The sequence below is a fragment of the Grampus griseus genome (assembly GCF_964374135.1).
Source record: "Grampus griseus genome assembly, chromosome: 21".
In the NCBI taxonomy this organism is placed as follows: Eukaryota; Metazoa; Chordata; class Mammalia; order Artiodactyla; family Delphinidae; genus Grampus; species Grampus griseus.
In genome coordinates this window covers 30,604,019-30,628,808 of record NC_139015.1, presented here as the reverse complement: position 1 = coordinate 30,628,808, position 24,790 = coordinate 30,604,019, and the positions used below count along the sequence as shown (strand labels likewise).

General features: G+C 36.1%; 1 protein-coding gene across 1 annotated transcript in view; it reads left to right on the top strand.

Moving 5' to 3' along the window:
* The window catches only part of LOC309838961 (A disintegrin and metallopeptidase domain 3-like), a gene marked incomplete at both ends in the record, with an annotated part of 103,262 nt that overhangs the window by 64,725 nt on the left and 13,747 nt on the right, over positions 1 to 24,790 (top strand). Inside the window, 6 exon segments of the mRNA XM_082680413.1 lie at positions 1,832 to 2,018; positions 12,960 to 12,997; positions 12,999 to 13,056; positions 15,797 to 15,992; positions 16,482 to 16,572; positions 18,333 to 18,525. Of these exon segments, the coding sequence (XP_082536539.1) occupies positions 1,832 to 2,018; positions 12,960 to 12,997; positions 12,999 to 13,056; positions 15,797 to 15,992; positions 16,482 to 16,572; positions 18,333 to 18,525 (763 nt within the window).

The following is a 24,790-nucleotide window of genomic DNA, read 5'->3' as shown; positions in this document are numbered from 1 at the left end:
TCCTTTCCAGAGACCGCAGAAGGCGAGTGCTATCACTGGACTCTCTATCTGCTGTACCCTAGAGTGCCAGTGTCTTCCATAGAGGAGCTTCTACAGGTGCCTGGTGCACTATTTTTTGTGGCTGCTGCCTGGAGACACCTGTTGATCATGTAGCCCTAGTGGCAGGGGAGCTTGTGCTCCTGGGTTTCCTGGAGCTATAACAAACAGGCAGTTCTTGATAGCAAAAGACCCTGAATAGCCATAGCAATCTTGAGAAAGAAGAACAAAGTTGGAGACATCATATACCTGATTCCAGGGCTACGACAGACAAAAGCAAACAAGCCTGGAACATTTGTGTCAGAGTATAAGGAGGCGTTCAAAGAATTATGGAGATTTGTCACAGGGACACAAAGCAGTTTGAAAGGGGCTCCCCATAGGCAAATCTGGGACAATTTGAAAGTCATTTGTAATGTTTGTAATGGATTATAACCCACTGAGTGTAATAGGAAGATATGATTCCATATTCATGTAAATACATGAATGAATTGAAAATGTGATTAGAACTGAGATTTTACATAAAACTTCTCTTCAAATAATTATTAAGTGATAAGAAAGGAAAGAAATGTTAGAGTGAAGACTGGCAGACACACCTTAATCAACTGATCAAAGTGACTTTTACCAAAAATATAACAAGTTGAAATCATGTGCTGTCTGTTAGGATGCAATGGAGCAGACAGTCAGCAACACTTCTGTGATGAGGTTGCCAAGATGCATAACCTCAGTCTAACTATGGGGAAACATTTCATAAACCCAAATTGAGGGACATTTTACCAAATAATCAGCCTGTAATTATAAAACGTTTCACTGTCATGAAATTCAACAAAAACTGTAATCAACTAAGCTAAGGAGACATGAGAACTAAATGCAGTGGTTGATTTTGAACTGGATCCTTTTGCTATAAAGTGCCAATACTGTGATGAAGGGGAAATTTGAATGTGATGTGAGGATTAGATTTTAGCACCGTATCATTATTTCCTGATATTGAAGGTGTGATTTCAGAGAATTCATTACTGTGTAAGAGTTATACATTAAAATATTTAGAGTAGTCAGGATCTCCCGTTGGCAACTTACTCAACCATTTCAGGAAACAAAATTTGGTTTTCGTACTTTTGTATCATTTCTCTAATCTCATAGAGATTGTTACAAATTTAAACAAAAGCCCATTAAACAGTGCACTTAGAAATATAAAAATATCAAAATAAAAAGAATCTAGGGTTTATACATTCTATATACTCAGTGTTGAGATATTTTAATTAATTAATTTTGTTACCAAAGTACAAATAATTCTGACTTTTAATTAACACAGTCCACCATTGTTTATTCCTTCATTTTTCCATATTATTCCTAGTATGTTTCATTTTCTTAAGTAGAGGATGTTAAGGTTACATGATTTAGAATATATTAAACAAAATAGTGCTTGGCACACAAAAAGCTCTGTTTAAGTATGTCTTACTATTTACTATTTTCATTATTATTGACAACACCATCATAATTATAATAATTGTATAATAATATATAATATAATAATATAATATAATTTAATAATACCCAATATAATAATTATTATATTTTATTATTATTTATATTATTATAATTATTAGATGTCTGTTATATTGAATTATAATAGAAATGAACTTATTCTTGCATTACTAATTGTATTAAAAATAAAGCAGTCTCCCGTTTTGGCTATTCTCTAAATGAAGTAGTACAGAATTCATAGTACATTATTGAAGGAGTATTACTTTGATACTGATTTTATTCCTTTTAACTGAGGAATATAATTTAATTTCAGACGTTCCCGTGGTGTAAAGTTTTTCAGCAGTTGCAGCATGGATGAATTCAAACATACAGCTTCACAGCCTGAATTTGAATGTCTTCAGAATCGAACAGTTTCAAAAGTGGTTCCACAAGGAAGAGTTTCAGTTTGTGGCAATGGAGTTTTGGAACCGCCAGAGCAATGTGATTGTGGTGGGCCAGAGGTTGGTGAGAAACATTAATAGCTTATCTAAAGATTTGTTTCTGTGTTCCTCATGTAGTCTTATAAATATAGTTGTGATATAAGTGGGAGAGCTTTTTTTTTTAATGTTGCACCATTTTATCAAATAGCTAAGATGGGGAGATACAAGGCATATGATAACTGGCTCATCCTGAATTTGAAACATTTGAAGAATTTATGTTTGGGGTAAGTGCAGTGTGGTTAAAGAAGTAGATTTTCCTTGTTGTGTAAACATTACCCACCTTTCTGTATCATAAACATCAGTTCCAACAGTAGTATAATTATCACCTAAATCATCCCTGAATTCCTCCAAAGTGCCTGAATTGGATCACTGAGTTATTAAATGTATGCTGTTGTTTACCTCCTTGTCTCCTACTTCCAGTTCTTGCATGTATAGAGCCTCATTTATTTTAACTTCGTTTCGCAGAATTGGGTTAATCACAATCCTTGGTTTGTTGTTATATTTAGCTGTTTGCTATTTGTCTTCTTGTTTTTCATTTGTGCTTGGTAAGATAGCTAATCATTGCATTTTGTTGTTGTTGCCTTCATATACTCGTGCGATGATTATTTTAATGTTTCATATTTGCTTGCTGAGATGTAAGCTCTAATTGTTAGGAGCTAAAATCTGTATAATCTGATTGCATTATAATTTTTAAGTGAATGACTCAAATCTTCTGTATATTTTTACTAATTTTGTTTGCCTGAACTCTCAGCACTCGAGAAATAATATTGATATCTCCAACTATACAGTTGGATTTGCCTAATTCTCATTATCATTTACTCAATTCATATTTTATATATTTTGTATTTCTTTTATATGGTGTAAATTTATTTACAATTGTTGCACCTTCCTAGAAATTTAATACTTTACCTTCAAATACTGAATCTCTTTATTTCTAATGTTGATTTCTGTTTTAATGTCTATTTGGTCTGGTATATATCTGTATATCTGTATACATATTTTATGTCTATATCTATGCACACACTAGCTTCCTTAAATCAGTATTTCCCTGATATTTCTCTATTCTCATTTAGGTTTTCTTTACTATTAGGTTCAGTATTTACCTTAGGTTTTAATTTATTATTCAGTCTGTCCTTGATTTATAAGATTAACTCAAATATTATTGTGATTAATACTTTTACATATTTTTAAATTAACTAAAGTCCATAGTTTATTCAGATTTCCTTTGTTTTTACCTAATGGCATTTTTCTGTCCCAGGATCTTTTCCAGGATACCTCATTACATTTAATTTTCTTATGCTCCTCTAGATTGCATATTTTTATAATTTTAGTTGTCTCAAAATTTTTATATTTTCTATATTCAATTTGCCACATTTGTTCTTAACTGAATTTTTGTTGAATCTGTTTGTTTTCCTTTCTTCCAGTATTTCTTTTAGTGATTTAGTCTATATGTACTGTTTATTTTCCTTTAGTGATTATCTTTGTATTTTTACCATAGATGTTTAATGGTAAACATCTATCTGGGCCACCTTCTTCCCAGATCACAGTGTTTACAACCCAATTAACTTTCTTGTAAAATACTCTTGTAAAATATTTCATTTCTTTACATTAGAAAGTACTATGAAGAATTTATTCAGAAAATAGTTGCTTTATTTTACCTTCCATTCCTTTTTTTTTTTTTTTTTTTTCTTTTTCTTTTGCGGTACGCGGGCCTCTCACCGTTGCGGCCTCTCCCGTTACGGAGCACAGGCTCCGGACGCGCAGGCCCAGCGGCCATGGCTCACGGGCCCAGCCGCTCCGCGGCACGTGGGATCCTCCCAGACCGGGGCATGAACCCATGTCCCCTGCATCGGCAGGCGGACTCCCAACCACTGCGCCACGAGGGAAGCCCTCCATTCCTTTTTATCAGTGTTTTTGTATGTCGAAGTTTCTTTCAGAAATAATCTCCCATTTAATTATAATTTTCTTTAAAATATATTTTAGTACAGTTCTCTCTATAGTAAACTCTGCCCACTTTTGTTTAGCAGTAAATATTTATACCATTCCATTATTTCACTGTGATATATAATATATATGAAATATATACAGGAAATATGGATGAAGAGTGTAATACATAGATACTTAACAAGCACCTGAATACTTTGCACTAAGGTCAAAACAACCCTTACCTCTGCCAAAGAATTTCTTTGTGTGTCCACTCTCAATATGCCTCCTTTTCCCAATCATCATTTAGAATTTAAAGGTATCATTTCAGTACTTTCTTGTCATCATAGTTTTAGTTTTACCTCCTATTTTCCCATCTTTATACAATATAGTTTGATTAACTGTGTTCTACTATTATATAATTGGCAATCATATGATTTGTGTCATTTGTAACTTGGTCTTTCACCCAGTATTGTACTTGGAACATCCATCAACTTTTGAATGTAGCTATATTCCAATTGTTTTCATTGCTTTTAGTATTGAGTTTATGAAAATTTCAGTTTATTTATGCATTATTTGTGAAATGAAAACTTAAGTTTATTTCAATTTATGACTGTAAAGACTCATTTATTTATGAATTTTCTTGCACATGTTTCCTGCTGCACATGTGCCTGCATTTCACTAGGGTGTATGTGTACCGACAAGTGAAGGTGCTGTGTCATGAGGTATACATGTATATATAACTTTGAGGATATCTTACTTACTTTGGGTTTTCCTATGGTTGAATGGTCTTTTCATGTCTTTTACACATTTGTCTGTCATTTCATTCGCATTCACTTGTATGAATTATCAGGAATTTATCACCAATATGCTGGAAGGCTAGGATGTATGCTGATTCTTCAGTAAACTAAGTTTTTTCGGCATGAGACAAGTCTTACAGAGAGGACCTTCAGTGACCTAGTAGTTTAGGTAAAGGAGTAGGTGGGCTATTTCTGTTTCTTATGGGTGTACAGCTTCCTGTTTGTGGACTTTACCAGTGTCGGAGGCCAATCTGTTTATAGTGGAACTTTCCCGGGAAAAGTTCTTCACTGAACCATGGGATAAAGTTCATTAGTTCCAAATTCCAGGAGCCAGTGGATATCAGGAAATTTAGGGCCATTGGATGAAATCAGCTGTGTAAGTGATCAGAGATGCCTGCGGTTACAGGGGGTCCTAATCAGTTGCAGTGCCCAGTGGCCGGGGTTTTTTTCCCTTTTATCCTGGACAGCTTTCAATGATTCTTCTGGCTGAGCTCCACCTACCCCCATTGAAATGTAACTGCTTGTTTTGTAAGTCAGTATAGATGGATTATTTGGATTGTAGAGTCTGTCTTTAGTCATATATGCTTAAATAGCATGGGATGCAAATTTTCTCAGTTGCAGACCATTCTAAAAGTGTTATGATTTTGACAGAATACCTATACATTCAATAATATTTCACACTGGTATAATAATATTTCAGATTTGGTATAATCCTGAGATGACATATTATTGTGGGGAGGAGAGTAAAGTGGTGCTCTAAGTCTTGCCTAATGAAATTGAAATGAACTTCGTCAGCTTCCCAGAATGGAAGTTTTTACTGCTAGTGAAAAGTACTAGCAGTATCTAGTGCTATATGCTAAAGGCCAGTAGTGGCAAAAATTATTTTAATTATTGTTGATTTGTTAATCACTCTGGAACAATGGTTTCCACTTCCGTTTAAACCTCAGTACTTTAATATAAGACTCTAATTACCTGTGACTTCCTCTAGCCAGACAGTACTTTTTTTTTTCTCGTTTGCAACATTTTACAACCTTGAAACGCTTTAGGAATATAGGCAGTTCTTAGTTTATCACCAACATACATCACGTCTGAGACCTGAGAACAAATTTATCCAATGATAAAGACTAACAAAAGAACAAAAATATATAAAAGGCGTAAAACAAACTAATGGCCAGGGTAGTTCATTGTTTAATAAGCTCAGACATACACATTTGCAGAAAATGTAACTGGCTCTAAAGTTACTTGTAGCTGCTTGTGCGTGATGTGGACCATAGAACGTCCATGGCCTGCCCCAGCTAATCGCACAGTACTGAGTATCCTTGGCTTTCAAGGTGGCACCATTGTCTGACTAGATGTGTAAATATCATCCATTTAGGAGTACTTGATTAGTATGATTCATGTCTGCTGTGCAGAGGAATTGCTGTGTCATATCTGGAAAGGTGTCTATTGCAGTCAATGTCAAACAATACCCTCGAGAGGAGATTAGGGGCTAACATGCTGTATTTGTGAGGACTGGCCATGTCCATTGCCCTGGGCTGTGTGCCCTGGATTTCCTTTTCTCACTTGACTGTAACTGGTAGAAAAGACACATTTGCCTGTCTTCCTCGGTCCCAAGTGCTGGAAACACTAGGTCTTGTTTTGGAGCCCAGTCTTGGATTATAAGTGGATTCCAAGTGTCTCAGAACACATAGATGTGTTATAAATTGTTTTCAGTATCTAAACTTGCAAGCTGATTTTGATCTTTTGGGTCTAGTGAGATACTGAAGAAAGATTTTACTACAATTTCCACCACCACACACCAAGTGCCTTCGGTCTGTAACTGCATCATACCTGGAACTGCCATTGCTATTGGAGCCACTGCCATGTTTAGCTTATATAAGCCACCTTTTACTGGCCAGGCAGGGCTGTTAAAAGATGACAGATTTTCTTGAGTATCCTTGCATATGCTGTCTCCTTGATCAAGACAGTGATCTTCTGACCAGCTCCCTTTCCCCTTCCTATTCCTTTCTCCCCCTCTCCTTACCACTGTATCTTGTGCCGCTTCACAATAACAATCTAGATAGGCCAGGATAGCTATGTGGCTTCTAGTCATATACTCATCCCTACTTCCACTGTCTTAATCGTAGCATTTCCACATTGAGAGCGTCCCTTAAAATCAAGAGAACTGTTACATTTTTGTAGAATATCTATCCCCATCATCTATTCAGCATAAATCTGTTATTTATGACTGTTTGGGTATGTGTTAGCCCTAAAGAACCCACCAGAAATGTATGTGATTTGAGAGCATTTCCAAATCTAGTAAGAATATTCTTTCAATCTCACCCCTGGGGACTTCCTGGTACTATAATGGCCTGTGCTCAGGATAGATGAAAGGCTTGACAACTTGGTTACCATCACTTCTCCAATCCATCTTGACCAGTGTATATGGCTTTCATTTCATGTGGATGAAACCCTTTATTCTTATCCTGTTTATTGTTGAAGGAGGTTAAGATCTGTGTACAGAGTGGGTACCAAACATTTGGGGTGAATGCCAATCAAATGGTATCACGTCAGACAGGATAGTCTGCCAATAGTCAATACATGGTGTCCAGGAATAATTCCTGCTCACAGCCCAAACCTTAGGGTACCATGGCTATTCTGTAGCCCAGTAGTGAGAGAGACTCTCTCCGAAGGGCAGACAAACAATTTCCGCATTAGATTCTCTCTGGCCTAATATCCATGTCTACATGAACATAGGACTCAGACTTGAACCATTGATTTTTCTGTCCCTTGGCCTGCAGGAAATTACATTTAGCTTTTGCCAAGGTGTCCATTCTGGGTAGTTTATTGCCCAGTTCCTAAATAGTTTTTCAAAGATTATTCCTGCGATACAAGAGTATGTTCAGTTGTCTCTGATAGCCTGTTTGCACTGTGTGGATGAACTGATTAATTTGATTTGGGTCACTATTTCATTATCTGGGCACTCTCAAGTCTTCATTTAAAATCCAAGATGGAGTCACAGTGGACCTAAGGGAAGAGGTAGCTTGCCCCACTGGATTTCAAGGGTATGTATTGGAAAATGAGAATTCATCTTGGATAGGCCACTGTTTTATTATAGCTGTAAAGACTGTTAAAAGAAACAGGGTCATCCCTGGTGGCACAGCGGTTGAGAATCTGCCTGCCAATGCAGGGGACACGGGCTCGAGCCCTGGTCTGGGAAGATCCCACATGCCGCGGAGCAACTGGGCCCGTGAGCCACAACTACTGAGCCTGCGCGTCTGGAGCCTGTGCTCCACAACAAGAGAGACCGCGACAGTGAGAGGCCCGCACACCGCGATGAAGAGTGGCCCCCACTTGCCGCAACTAGAGAAAGCCCTCGCACAGAAACGAAGACCCAACACAGCACAAATAAATAAATTAATTAATGAATTAAAAACAAACAAAAACGAAAACAAGACACCAGGCCCCAAATGGAGTCCCTTATGCTAAACCTCACATCACCAAACTGAGAGATTTACCTTAACTACACTTTTGGCTCTTCCAGAAATGGAATCTTAAACCAGTCAATCAGGAATCATCTGGCCAGCACTAGTTAGGTAATCTGCCTGATAGACCCCTGCCATCCCCTAAAGGAAAGTAACTTTGCAATAATCAGCCCACCTTTTTGCCAGTATAACTTCCTTGTTCCCACTCCCTTCTGCCTATAAAAGTCTTCCATATTTTACAGCTCTTAAGCGTTTCTTTCTTTTTTTTTTTTTTTTTTACTTTTTTTTTCTTTTCTGGCCATGCCGTGTGGCATGCAGGATCTTAGTCCCCTGACCAGGGATCAAACCCGTGCCCCCTGCAGTGGAAGTGCAGAGTCTTAACCACTGGACCACCAGGGAAGTCCCGTGGAGCTTCTTTCTAACTGTTAAATTGGATGCTGCCCATTTTGAATCAGTTTTTGCTCAAATAAACTCTTAAAAGTTTTAATATGCCTCAGGTTATCTTTTAACAAGACCTACTGCAGTAAGCCCCGATAGGTCTTTACATTCTCTTTCTCCACATCCATGTCATTAGACAGTGTGTTCATTGACCAGTGGTGCTTAGAGCATGAGGTTGGTTCTGAAAGTGGCTGTGTGACTTTGAAGCCTTCATATCCAGCAGAACTTACATCGATCCATAATATGCTATTTGGATGAGACTTTATGACTTCATCAGGCTTTTGCCTACGCACATCTCTAATTTCTTTCTTTTCTTACTCATTGTAAGAACATATCTCAGTAAATTTTGGAGTGACTAAACCGGTCTTGATCACCAGGACTTTTCTATCTATAGTTATGGCCACCAGCAGAAGGGAAATAGTTTTTATTTTCTTGAAAGTATAGGTGGGTGAACAGCAAGCCTAATAAACTTTGTTTCGTGTCGCAAGACCATCAGTTCCCACTGATGGAACCTTTCAGGAGTCTCAACAACAGTGGTCAAAAACCATTTGCCCTCACTGTCACTGAAGACTTTACTGAACAAGTCTGCTTCTGCATATCATACCTGGCCAGATGATCCATGCGACCTATCTGCCTTTATATCCACAAAGGCATTGTGACCTTGTCTTTTCTTGTCTGCACAGAGACTCATGATGTGTCTAGGTGGCCTTCATTATACTTATTTATATTTTCTTTCTGACTTGCTGAGTTTTTGAATTTGAGTGATGCTATACCTGATTAAATGTGGAAAATACGTAGAACGTTTACATTACCACAGACAGTTTTCCCTTACCTCATCCAAGCCAATCCCATAAATATCTAAACTTCTAATTTCTGTCACAACACATTCATTGTACTATTAAGTTTATAACAAAGTGTCAAAATGCTTTCCAAAATGGTTGTAATATTGTGCATTCCATCCATCTATGTATAACAGTGGCGGTTGTTCTGAATCCTCACCACTTTTGTTACTGCCAGTCTTTTTCATTTTAGTCATTTCAGTTTGTGCTGGTATCTCATTGCAGTTTTAGTTTGTATTTTCCTGATGACTAATTATATGGGACAGTATTTCATGTGATTATTGGGCATTCATATGTTTCCTTTTTAAAATGTCTGTTCAACTATTTTACAAAGTTTAATGGGGTTGTTTGTCTTTTTATTATATACTTACAGGAATTCTTAATATAAACTATACACAAGCCTTTGCCAGGTTTTCTCCCAGTATGTGGCTTAGCTTTGTGTTTTCTTAATGACATCTTTCAAAGAGTCAAAGTTTTTAATTTGATGAAGTCCAGTTTATAATTTTCTTCTTTGATATATTATGCTACTTGTAGCCTATCTATCCTAAATTTCTGAAGCTTCCTTGTAAATGTTCTTCTAGAAGTCTACAAATTTTAGTTTTTATGTGTATGATCCATTTTGAGTAATTTGTAGCACTTTGCAAGTTAAGGATCAAGGTATATTTTTCTCAAGGTATTCAATTGTTGAAGAGACTGTCCTTCCCCCATTGAATTACCTTGGTACATTTACTGAAAAACCATTCATGACATACTTTGTGTTCCAATAATCTACGTATCTATCCAGTACCAAGTCTCCTTATCCTAATGCACAAAATCAGGTAAAATGTATCTTCATGTTTAGTTTCTTCTTTCTCAAGATAGATTTGGCTATTTTAGGTCTTTATATTTCTATGTAAAATTTTAAGTCAACTTTTCCATTTCTACCCACCCCCTAAAAAAAAAAACTCTTGAAATTTTTTTAAAAATCTAAAGATGAATTTATGGAGAATTGAATAGTATACATAATGTGATTTTCAAACTATGAACAAGGTATATTGTTCCATTTATTTAGGTGTCTGTAATTACTTAAATTTAACCCTAAGTAGTTCATGTTTTTTAATATTATTGTAAATTGCATATTTTTTTTAAAAAATTCAATTTTCAGTGCATTTTGCAAGTATATAGAAATAAAATTAAATAATGAAAGTTGTTGATTCCTCCTGTAGTCAGCTTAGCATTACTTTGAATGACTGGTTTATATTTTGGAAAATACCTGCAAAATGCCTAAGTCAAAATTATCAAATAACCAATAAATATCTGAAAAAGAGTATGCTTATGGTGTTTATTCCAGAAATAGAGAAATGTTTCAGTATTTTTCAACATATATCATTAAAGTAACAGAGAGATAAAAATTACAAGATATTAAATATTGAAGAAACATTTGATAAAATGTTTGGACAGCTAGGAGTAAAAGAATGTTCTTTGATTTCTCAAATTTCTCAATGATAAACCACAGTTACCTATGTTACAAAGTCCTCGCTTCCAGTCCCATGATGGAATTCCATTTTTAAACTACATGTCATAAAAGGCCAATTTCTAAGCCTTGTATTTAGTCTAGGTTTCCATTATACATTGAGTATTGTCCAGATATGTTTTGCACTGTAGTAGGCTTTCTCTTTGATTCTAGGTGTTAGAGATTTCCCTTTCACGTCATTGATTTTTGTTTTATTTTCCCCAATGTTAATGTCTACTATGTGTTTAATCTTCCATCTTCACTAAATTCTCTTGATAGTTTTCATTAAAATATTTATATTGTGAAGCATAACACATTCTTCTTAATAATGAAACATGAAAATTAAAAAAGAAAAAATATCATCTGATTCCTGTAAATATTACAAGGTGTTATATAGTAATAGAATTTGGGATATACTTTAATAATATGCAACTGATGTAATTGAAGACATTATATTTAATTTTATATAGGACATTATATGAGTATCCAGGTATAATAAAATATCAGGAATAAATTATTATTCTATAAACACAACTGATAATTTAATTTTGAGGGAAAAGATACATTATTATAGTTACTTACAATATACTATTCAAAATATTTAATGTCAAATAAAAATACATATACACACATATATGTATATATATAACAAAACTTTTACACACACACTGTACCTTCACATACTTACTGGGGTTAGGGTGGAGGAAAGTTTTATACATAAACTTTTAGAACAAATCCCAAAGAAAGTTGGCAGTTGTCAGATTTCACAATATCATAATAACAAAATTTTTTTTTAAAAAACTGCCAAAATAGAAATAAATTGTCATGACAAATTATAAAACACTGTAAAGTATATTAGTGGCTAGGAGTTAACATCATTAATATGCAAGTGCTTACAAATAAAGGAAATAAACAGAAGATTGCTTCAACAAAAAGTATGCATAAAAGTATAAATCAGATTGTGCAGATATGTAAAATGTTCAGCACATTAATAATAAAACTAATAAAATTGAAACAGATATAAACACTTAGTAATTTGTGCCTATACACTTTACTTATTTTATTATTTTTTTAAATTTTTATTTCGATAGGCCAAGAAGAGTCTTTTTTTTTTTTACATCTTTATTGGAGTATAATTGCTTTACAATGGTGTGTTAGTTTCTGCTTTATAACAAAGTGAATCAGTTATACATACACATATGTTCCCATATCTCTTCCCTCTTGTGTCTCCCTCCCTCCCACCCCTCTAGGTGGTCACAAAGCACTGAGCTGATCTCCCTGTGCTATGTGGCTGCTTCTCACTAGCTATCTATTTTACGTTTGGTAGTGTATGTCCATGCCACTCTCTCACTTTGTCACAGCTTTACTTATTTAAAAATATTATCAGTCTTGTTTAACATCACTCTTACACTGAATAGATAACTATATAGAAAGAAGGAAATAGTGTATATTATGAAGAGCCTTTAATATTTTTAAATTCTTTGACCTAATAACTTCTAGAATCAATCTTTCATATACAATCTTAGAGCTAAAAAAATGACAAAAAATTTATTTGAAATGTCATTTACAACATAATATGCTGTTGTAATTTAGAAACCTCTATTTTGTCACATCCAAAAATTATTGTATATTCACAGAATGATATCTTGAAGAGACTTGATAAGATGGGTAACTACTTATGATGTAGTAAGTGAAAAAAAGTCTCAAAATTTACAATTCCTATATTTATGAACACAACGATTGAAATAAATTGCATTACATTTTTAACAGTTCAAATTCTTGAGCATGGAATTGTGAATAATTTCATTGCCATCTTTTTTTCTATATCAAAATATATTATGTTCAGATATATATATTAAGTGGTGTTAAAAATAGATACAGAAGTAAAAATTATACTGTGATTGTAATTAACTTAGAGACATACTTTAGTATATTATGACAATAAATAAAATGATTTATTTGATTGAAAATTCCTTTTATTTAAATTGATTGCATTTGCTTTTTAGCAATGCTCTCATAAAAAATGCTGTGATGCTGTAACATGTTCTGATTGGAGATGCAGAGTGTGGTACAGGACCATGCTGTGACAGAAAAACTTGTCAGGTAAGTTTTCAAAATATTGCCTTATTTTCTTTCATGAAATTTTTGTGTTCTTGTGGGTGCATTTTGTAGCTTTTGTTTTCCGCTCTTATTTTTACTCATGTTTCAAATTATATTACTTTATGTACTCGATTCATACACAGTTAATTTCAGAACTGAGAGAAGGTCCTTAGATCTTTTTCAACCTCTTTCGTAGTGCTGCCTCTTACTGTATTGTTTCAATTTCTGCTCAAGACCCATCCTCTTATTGCATTTAATAACAATTCCAGATAATTTGGGTGCTGTGAGTTCCTCTTGGTCGTGCCTGAATGTAGCTCTTCATGATTGAACGACTTATGACAAAATTATGAATAAGCCACCCAACACACACTTGACATGCAATATTTGAATAAACAGACAATAAAAATAAAAACGCCTCATTCTGAAAGTAGCAGAAAAGGAATCCATATAAAATAGTCAGCAATATGTAGCATATCTAATAGTGAAGATTAGCTTTGGCAAGACCCTGGAAGTGACTGACTGAACCCTTGACTTCCCTTGGGAAGTTTTCCATTCAACTTTCCTTCATAGCCACACCTGATAGGAGGCAGGGTAAAATCTCTTTTCTAGGGATTGCTACATCTTAGCGACTCACCTTTTTTGTGTCACTTTCAGGGGTCTATGACAAACATAAAGACTGAGTAATGAGAGCTTTTGCTGCCAAGTTTGTTTTTTCTTTGTCCATGAAATCTCTCCTGACATCATTTTACTTTGCTCTATGCGCGTTCTTTTTCACCCGGTGGGCTAGTTTTTAAAGTCAATGGTCATTTGTTTCAAGGCACATGAATGTAGAGGCCAGCCTAGGGTTTCCACTTCTTAGCAATAAACCTTGCTGCCTTTTCCTTCACCAGAGCTCTCATCTTAGTCTTTGTCTCCAAATCACTGGAACTGAGCAGTCAGACTTTTCTAAACAGTCCATTGCCCTCTGCCTACATCTCAAAGGATAATTCTTTACAACAGAGGTAATTGCTACATTTGGTCGAATGAAAATTCATAGTATAAGTTACTAGGGAGGGCTTCAGGGTAACAGCTAAATGTCCTATGTTAGTTCACATTAATTTTATTATGTATTATAGCATAGAATTTGGCTTTTGCTGTCATTTAAAGGCTGACATGTGCCTTACACTCTGCTCTCTTACAGGTGGCCATAAGCTTAAACGGCTTTCTATTTTCTTCTGTGTCCACTTCCAGTTAAGCTAGTTTCCACTGACTTTTGTCTGCAATTTAGTGATCTGATCCAGTTTTTTTCTTATAAATTTTCATTTTAGACGGACACAAGTCCAAGTGCAAAGACATGGAAGACCAATAGTTTAACCAGCTGTTTTTTGACACGTAACAGTGATTAATGTGTTTTTAGCCAGTACCCGGACATTCCTATATGAAATTTAAGAAACTGTGATTGGTACTGCATAACACCAGTTATTATGGGTCAGTTGTATCTTGATCAACAGCCAAGCAAAGAATATCAAACACTTATGAAGCTTAAGTAAGGCTGAGTCTAGCTTTGTGCTCAGGTGAATCTTTGTTTGGAACAGGAGCAACAGGATTCTTATTCTACATCTGTTGGATATCCTTGCCTTTTTGCCGGCAGTTCTCAAACACGCTTTTCCTGTAGGCAGTACAGATAGCTCATTGAAGTTCCTGGCTTTTCTAGTCCATAGTGTGTGATGTTTCAGAAGAGCAGAGGGGTCCTCTGTTTCCCAACATCCATCTCCACCCCTGGTAGAGGCAGAAACCCCGACCCACCACTACGTTCTAAGTTAAATTCCCACCACTGTGTCTAGGGAGAAGGGTTCCGATTATCATCCTGCGTCAGCAGCAGTTTCATGTCAGCTGTAAACTCCTCATGGTGGAAGTGGAGTTAGTCCTGAAAGGAAAATTACTTGAAATGCAAAAAGGATAAAGATTTCCATTAAGAAACATTTTAGAAACATGGCAAAGACTGGCATCTGAGTTAGTTAAAACATCTCAGGAGTGCAACTAACTAGTCCCCAAGAATCAAAAGCTGGAAAACAAATACACGTAGTTTTATATCAAATATTTTCTATTTATCTTGAAGTAAGTATTCAGGATAACCAGAGCATTTTAACTATGAGAACTTTCACCAGAGCCATTGTTTTAAATTGAAGTGCAAATCACACGATAAAGAATTAACCGTTTTCAAGTGAACAATTCAGTAGCATTTAGTGCGTTCACAATGTTGTGCAACCACCTCGACCTGGGTCCATAGCAGGTTCCTCATCCGAACAGGAGACCCCGACCCATTACGCACTTGCCTTCCTTTCTCCCTTCCCCTCAGTCCCTGGCAACCAGCCATCTGCATTCTGCCTCTAGGGATTTACCTACTCTGGACATTTCATATAGGTAGAACCATACAATGTGTGACCTTTGTGTCTGGTTTTCTTCACTAAATACAGTGTTCTGAAGTTTCAGTCACCTTGTAGCATAAACCAGGACTCTATTCCTTTATGTGGCTGAACGTATTCCATTGTCCATAGGACAATTTGTTTATCCATTGATGGACATTTGGCTTCTTTCTGATCTATTCCAGCAGAACTTTTAAGTAAATTCATAATTTAACTTTAAATACTTACAAATGTATTAATAATGGAAATGATAGTTACAAATACAATCCTCCTATTTAAATTTGTATATTTTGTTTTACTACTTTAAAAACAAATATTTGGTTTTCTTTGTCTCACAGATAGCTGAAAGAGGACATGTATGTAGGAAAAGCACAGATATGTGTGATTTTCCAGAATTTTGCAATGGGATAGCTGAGTTTTGTGTACCTGATATGAAATCTGCTGATTTAGAACTGTGCAATAATAAGACTGCCTTTTGCTATCAAGGAGTATGCCAAGATACAGATAAACAGTGTGCGGAGTTGTTTGGAAAATGTAATGGTTGTATTTTCTTCTGAGGTTTATATTTAAGCTATATTTGTTTCTTATGTCAGTAATGCACCCTATAGCCATAATAATAATTATTGCTTAAATCTAAATTTGGAGATAAAACTGCAAAACAAAGCATCTTTGACCTATGTCAGGAGGTAAAGTAGATCTAGTGAGTACGAGACAAAAAGAATAGGATATTAGTCAAGTTTCAGGTGATTGGTGGAAATGGAGTAGACTACTAGAATTACAGATAAGTGAGCAAATGATTGTTTTACTTCTTAATCGTTTCTGGACGATCATAACAATTTTATTCTCGAGTAGGTAGTTTTTAGTTAAGTGTTTCTCCTTCATACGTAGCCAGTAGATGGCACCAAATATTTATAGTAGCTGACACTGCCTGGGCTTCGTTGTCTCAATGCCTTTGTATAAATTTACCATGCTTTTAATTTTTTTTTTAAGATGGGTAATTAAAAACTTTATTTATATTTTCAGTTTCGAAGGGGGCTTCTGCTCTATGTTCACAAGAAGTGAATATGCATACAGATGACTTTGGAAACTGTTATGGTCGTTTTTGTAATTATCGGTGCGTATTTAGAAAAATATACATTTTCCAAATGCACTGGGTGTGTATGTGTGTGTACTGCAAAGAATCACTTAATACAAATGAGAGATGAATATAGTATATAAAGATAAATTTATATGGTGCACTTCGTAAGATGGTGTATGTTCTTTTTTAAAATTTCTTTTAACATCTTTATTGGAGTATAATTGCTTTACAATGGTGTGTTAGTTTCTGCTTTAAAACAAAATGAATCAGCTATACATATACATATATCCCCATATATCCTCCCTCTTGCGTCTCCCTCCCATCCTCCCTATCCCACCCCTTTAGGTGGTGACAAAGCACCGAGCTGAACTCCCTGTGCTATGCAGCTGCTTCCCACTAGCTATCTATTTTACATTTGGTAGTGTATATATGTCCATGCCACTCGCTCACTTTGTCACAGCTTACCCTTTCACCTCTCCGTGTCCTCAAGTCCATTCTCTACATCTGCATCTTTATTCCTGTCCTGCCCCTAGGGTCTTCAGAACCATTTTTTTTTTTTTAGATTCCATATATATGTGTTAGCATGCAGTATTTGTTTTTCTCTTTCTGACTTACTTCACTCTGTATGACAGACCCTAGGTCCATCCACCTCACTACAAATAACTCAGTTTCATTTCTTTGTATGGCTGAGTAATATTCCATTGTATGTATGTGCCACATCTTCTTTATCCATTCATCTGTTGATGGATACTTAGGTTGCTTCCATGTCCTGGCTATTGTAAATAGAGCTGCAATGAACATTTTGGTACATGACTCTTTTGGAATTATGGTTTTCTCAGGGTATATGCCCCATAGTGGGATTGCTGGGTGGTATGGTAGTTCTATTTTTAGTTTTTTAAGGAACCTCCATACTGTTCTCCATAGTGGCTGTATCAATTTACATTCCCACCAACAGTGCAAGAGGGTTCCCTTTTCTCCACACCCTCTCCAGCATTTATTGTTTGTAGATTTTTTGCAGATGGCCACTTTGACTGGTGTGAGGTGATATCGTCACCTTATTTTTGATAAAGGAGGCAAGAATATACAATGGAGAAAAGACAGCCTCTTCAATAAGTGGTGCTGGAAAAACTGGACAGCTACATGTAAAAGAATGACATTAGAACACTCCCTAACATCATACACAAAAATAAACTCAAAATGGATTAAAGACCTAAATGTAAGGCCAGGCACTATAAAACTCTTAGAGGAAATTATAGGCAGAACACTCTGTGACATAAATCACAGCAAGATCCTTTTTGACCCACCTCCTAGAGAAATGGAAATAAAACAAAAATAAACAAATGGGACCTAATGAAACTTAAAAGCTTTTCCACAGCAAAGGAAAACAAGACAAAAAGAGAATCCTCTGAATGGGAGGAAATATTTGCAAATGAAGCAACTGACAAAGGATTAATCTCCAAAATTTACAAGCAGCTCATGCAGCTCAATATCAAAAAAACAAACAACCCAATCCAAAAATGGGCAGAAGACCTAAACAGACATTTCTCCAAAGAAGATATACAGACTGCCAACAAACACATGAAAGGATGCTCAACATCACTAATCATTAGAGAAATGCAGATCGAAACTACAGTGAGGTATCACCTCACACCAGTAAGATGGTGTATGTTCTGAATAGCTTTGGTGTTATGCTCTGAATAACATTGTGAATTATCCTCATGTTTTGAACTGTTATTTAAACAATATATTGTGTCGCTAAGTGACATATGGGTAATTTTTTCTGTGTTATATTACAGGGATATCTATTGTGGAAAGTTAGTTTGTCTCTGGACACGTACAGAAGTAGTGCCATTTAAAAATTTTGATACTCAATATACTTTCCTTGGAGGCATTGTGTGTCTAAGTGCACATCTAAGAAATTCGACACCAATAACCTTCCGAGATGATTATACCTATGTAAAGAGTGGCACTATGTGTGGTCCAAATAAGGTAAACACAAATTCTTTGTGATTCTATATGTGGTGTGTGAGCGTCTTAGTGTCTGTGTATGTGTGTTTGTGTATGAGAGAGAGAGAGAGGGCACTTAAGATTTTTAATTTGTAATTGTTACCAATTTTGGTTACTGCATCATGATCTTAAGCCTTAAAGGTCAAAATTTCTATTGATCAAAGGAACACTTGCTTTACTTTTTGTCATTTTTCATTATGAATTTTACTGTAGATATTTAAAGTTGTGTACTCACACTTGAGTATCTTACTTAACCTCTTTGTTAGGCCAGCATCTGTTCTGCAATAATTTGTGTAAAACAAGGAAGAGAAAAGAATCAAATAATACACCCCAAAAGCAGGTCAGAAAATCCTGAATAATAAGAACAACAAAGAGAATTAATTTGATTGTAATAAAACTAAAATATTGATTTGCTCATTAGCCTACTTCCCTAATTCTTTTTCCAAAAGCACAATATACTTGTTAACAATTTGCCCTTTCTCAAGACACAAGAATAAAACAGAGTTTAAGCTTTGTTTGTTTTTCTTTTTGTTAAACATTTGAAGAAACATAATAGATGATTTTAAACTAGTACCATTGAAAAGTTAGTTGACTAATGTAAAACAGTACACAATTATCTCACATTTAAATTTAAATAATTTAAATGGAGGTATAATATTTTAAGAAAAGAAAAAATAAGAGAAAAATGGAAGTGAATAGTAAACTTATCTCAGAATGGGAAGAGATATTCTCACATAAAAATAATGAAGTAATCACAAAGTAACATACTGGTGCTGACTACATTATAAAGTAATATGTCATCCCTTTGAAGACCATTTAAAATTAAGTGCCACAAAAACAGAAATATAGATCAATGGAACAGGATATAAAGCCCAGAGATAAACCCACTCGCATATGGTCACCTTATTTTTGACAAAGGAGGCAAGAATATACAATGGAGAAAAGACAGCCTCTTCAATGAGTGGTGCTGGGAAAACTGGACAGCTACATGCAGAAGAATGAAATTAGAACACTCCCTAACACCATACACAAAAATAAACTCAAAATGGATTAAAGACTTAAATGTAAGGCCAGACACTATAGAACTCTTAGAGGAAAACATAGAACACTCTATGACATAAATCACAGCAAGATCCTTTTTGACCCACCTCCTAGAGAAATGGAAATAAAAACAAAAATAAACAAATGGGATCTAATGAAACTTAAAAGCTTTTGCCCAGCAAAGGAGACCATAAACAAGACGAAAAGACAACCCTCCGAATGGGAGAAAATATTTGCAAATGAAGCAATTGACAAAGGATTAATCTCCAAAATATACAAGCAGCTCATGCAGCTCAATATCAAAAAAACAACCCAATCCAAAAATGGGCAGAAGACCTAAATAGACATTTCTCCAAAGAAGATATACAGATTGTCAACAAACACATGAAAGGATGCTCAACATCACTAATCATTAGAGAAATGCAAATCAAAGCTACAATGAGGTATCACCTCACACCAGTCAGAATGGCCATCATCAAAAAGTCTACAAACAGGGCTTCCCTGGTGGCACAGTGGTTGAGAGTCCGCCTGCCGATGCAGGGGATGCGGGTTCGTGCCCCGGTCTGGGAGGATTCCACATTGCCGCGGAGCGGCTGGGCCCATGAGCCATGGCCACTGAGCCTGCGTGTCTGGAGCCTGTGCTCCGCAACGGGAGAGGCCACAGCAGTGAGAGGCCTGTGTACCGCAAAAAAAAAAAAAAAAAAAAAAAATGTCTACAAACAATAAATGCTGGAGAGGGTGTAGAGAAAAGGGAACCTTCTTGCACTGTTGGTGGGAATGTAAATTGATACAGCCACTATGGAGAACAGTATGGAGGTTCCTTAAAAAACTAAAAATAGAACTACCATACCACCCAGCAATCCCACTACTGGGCATATACCTTGAGAAAACCATAATTCCAAAAGAGTCATGTACCACAGTGTTCACTGCAGCTCTATTTACAATAGCCAGGACATGGAAGCAACCTAAGCATCCATCAAAAGATGAATGGATAAAGAAGATGTGGCACACGTACACAATGGAATAGTACTCAGCCATAAAAAGAAACAAAATTGAGTTATTTGTAGTGAGGTGGATGGACCTTGAGTTTGTCATACAGAGTGAAGTAAGTCAGAAAGAGAAAAAAGAATGCTGTATGCTAACACATATATATGGAATCTAAAAAAAAAAAAAAAAAAAAAGGTTCCGAGGACCCTAGGGGCAGGACAGGAATAAAGACGCAGATGTAGAGAATGGACTTGAGGACACGGGGAGGGTAAGCTGGGACGAAGTGAGCGAGTGGCGTGGACATATATACACTACCAAATGTGAAATAGATAGGTAGTAGGAAGCAGCTGCATAGCACAGGGAGATCATCTAGGTGCTTTGTGACCACCTAGAGACATGGGATAGGGAGCTTGGGAGGGAGACGCAAGAGGGAGGATATATGGGGATATATGTATATGTATAGCTGATTCACTTTGTTATATAGCAGAAACTAACACACCATTGTAAAGCAATTATACGCCAATAAAGAAGTTAAAAACTGCCTATGTATACATGTTTTAGATCTAAATATGTAAAGGAAAGAAAGAAATGGAGTACCATATAATTTAGATAGTAATTATTTTTAGAAGGAGGGAAAAGACTGATTAAGGAGGAACTGGGAGGATGCCATCTTGGGTAATAGCAGAGGTCCTTTTGTTTTTTCAGTGAGGGTTGAGTAAATGAATTTTTGTTAAAACCATTGAGCTTTCCACTTTTAGCTTGCAATTTTTCCGTGTGAGTACCGTATTTCACAATGGAAATGGTTCAAAAATCTAAATTGCTAAACAATAACCAGTCATTTGTAAACAAATGGATTTAGCTCCATAAGCTTCTTTCATTGTATTTAATTTGTTTCAGATTTTCAAAATGTTTGTCTTTTAAGATTTTAATAGTAATGCAACATATATTCATGTAAATAAATCAAAAAACAAGTTAAAAAAAAAGGTACACTTGGAAAATAATATCACTGTAAACAAAAACAAAGTGCCAAAATGTTTACTAAACTATAGCAAAGTAAATAAATAAATTTATTAACTAATTTAATCATTCATTAATTAGAAAAAAAGCACTCTAATGGCTTCTATATGTGGCATAACACCAAAAAAATAATTTTCTTTGCCCCTGGTTTCTGGCACAAAGATCCTAAACCCCTTGGAATTTCCTGATTGATAAGAATTTTTTTGTTGTTATTCATAATGAGCCCCTTCTGATCAAACCGAATTTATGCTAATGGAGTAACAGGGTGGGGCATCTAGATGGCTTCAGGATCGTGCTGGTTACCAGAAAGACCAACTGATTAGAGGGACGGAAATTTTAGTTCTACTCACAACTTCCACTAAGGAGAGTCGCGTGGCTGGAGATTGAACTCTGGAGAAACTTGGAACACTGAGATCAGGGAGCTTCTAAGTTGGTGAAATAAAAATGAATATCCAACAGTCGTGTTCGTCCAGTCAGTTAGGAATTGAAAATAATAATTGATGGTGAGAAGCACAACTTATTATCATCCTAAACCAAGTATAAATTTGCACATACTTTCTGGAAAGTGATTTAGAAATGTGTAAGAATTCAAATATATTATCACATCTTTTTGTCTATTTTTGAAATTTATTACTATTTGTTACTATATTTTTCTATATTATTGAAATATAACATTATACTAGCTTCACATGTACATCATAATGATTCATACTTGTATATATTTCAAAATGGTCACCACAAGTCTAATTAATATGTCACCATATGTAGCTATAATTTTTTTCTTATGATGAGAAATTTAAGATTTACTGTCTTACCAAGTTTCAAATACAGAGAACAGTATTAGTAACTGTAATTACCATACTGTACCATACATCCCCATGACTTATTTATTTTTATAACTTGAAGTTTGTGCCTAACCTCCCAAATCCCACCCCTGGCAACCACCAATCTGTACTCTGTATCTGTGAGCTTGGGTTGTATTGTTTTTATTCTTCTTAGGATTCCACATAAAAGTCAGATTATACAGTATTTATATTTCTCTGTCTGACTTACTTCATTTAGCATAACGCCCTCAAGGTCCATACAGGCTGTCACAGCTAGCAAGATTTCATTTTTTTATGGCAGAAAAATATTCCATTGTGTATATATACTATATTTTTGTATATATACTATATTTTCTTTATTCATCCACTGGTGGACACTTTAGTTGCTTCTGCATCTTGGCTATTATAAGTAATGCTTAAATGAACATTAAGATGCAGATATATTTTTGAGTTAGTGTTTCCATTTTCTTCAGATAAATACCTACAAGTGGAATTGCTGGGTCAGGTGGTAGTTCCATTTTTAACTTTTTGACAAACCTCTATACTGTTTTTCATAGTGGCTACACCAATTTACATTCCCACAAACAGGAACAAGTGTTCTCTTTACTCCAGTTCTAAGCCAACACTTATTATTCCTTGTCTTTATGATAATAGCCATTCTAATATCCTAGAAGAATAAGAGAAAGAACTTAAGGATGGAAAAGTATTTGAGGAAATAATGCCTGGAAGGTTTTCAGAAGGCATAAACCACAGATGCAAGAAGCTGCAAGTGCATGATATAGAATGAACTCAGTGAAATCCAGTAAGATACAGCATAATAAAATTCCTGAAAACTAACGACAAAGAAAACTAATCTTAGAATTAGTGAGAGTGAAGCAGCATCTTATATACTGCATAAACACAATTACACTAACATTTGGAATAAAACCATATGGGCACTACACATACAAATACTAATAGAAAATTGCTACGCTAGGTAACTAGCCTTCTATCATCCCACATAACATTTAAATTCAGCAAATGTCCTGTTGAAAAATGAGTCATTTATTTAAAAGACCTCTGCTTTCTCACACCAGCCCTGTTTGACCACTAAAAGCATTACAGTTTATCCATTTCTCCTGCAAGATTCTCTGCCTGGGAAAGTCCAGTCATTAGCCCATGCCCAACTGGGCAATGTCCCCATGGAAGGAAAAGGAAAGAGAAAGACGGAGGACGGGAAAGAAAGGGAAGGGAAGGAAAAACAAAGACTTTGACTTTTCCTGCTTGGTCTGGAGGAGCTTTAAACTGGCAGTGACTTTTTGATCCCACAGCATTTTTTTTTTTTTTTTTTTTTGCGGTACGCGGGCCTCTCACTGCTGTGGCCTCTCCCGTTGCGGAGCACAGGCTCCGGACGCGCAGGCTCAGCGGCCATGGCTCACGGGCCCAGCCGCTCCGCGGCATGTGGGATCTTCCCGGACCGGGGCACGAACCCGGGTCCCCTGCATTGGCAGGCGGACTCTTAACCACTGCGCCACCAGGGAAGCCCTATCTCACACCACTTTTAATAAAAATTCTAATTGGCAGCTCTCTCTATGCAATTGAAGTTTGTCACATTGTTACCAGGGAGTAGGTTCTTGTCTCATCACAGGAAGAATTCAGAGACAAGATAGGGAAGTCAAGAAAGCAAAGCAAGGATTTATGTAAGCAATAGTATGCGCTCAAGGGGAGAGCGGGCAGGCTCAGGTGAGTAGCTGCCCTGAGTTTTATGGCAAGTCAGTTATGTGGGGCGTAGAAATGAAGGGGTGGAATTCTCACTGGGGAAGGAGGGGTTTAGGGTCAAAATTCCCTGATTTTTATCCCAGCTCCACCTTCCCGAGGGTAGGAAGGATTTTTGTCCTTATTTAGCCTTGATTGGAAGTGTCATGGAGTCAGTGCATGATGGGAACTTCTTATCTGCAAGGTAATTTTACTGTAATGAGGGCCTAATGACAACAGGTTGCATTGAGATGCCAGAGATTCCTGCTTTTTCCCACCTTTCTTTGTCTGCTTCCAGGACATTTCTCACCCCCAAAATGTGTGGTTTCCTGTCTGTCTGGAGGTTTCTGCTTTTCTTTTGTCTGACTGTGGGCTCCCGCTGTTTACAAGATGTATGGTGTCCTGCCATTTGGCCTCTGTCCCCCCACCCCCCACCCCGCTCTAATAATATGACAGTCTCTGTTTTGGAAGCTGGCTTTTAGGCCGTGGTACTTCCAGTCGTTTAATCGGATAGTGCCAATTCTGGAGGACAGACCACTGGACAAGCCCGAATTCTGTAGTCACCATTAATTCAATTGCTTTATGAAACAAAATACTCTTCTAAATTGTCTCCCTTGGGATAAAGTGTTGTGTTGACTGTGTTC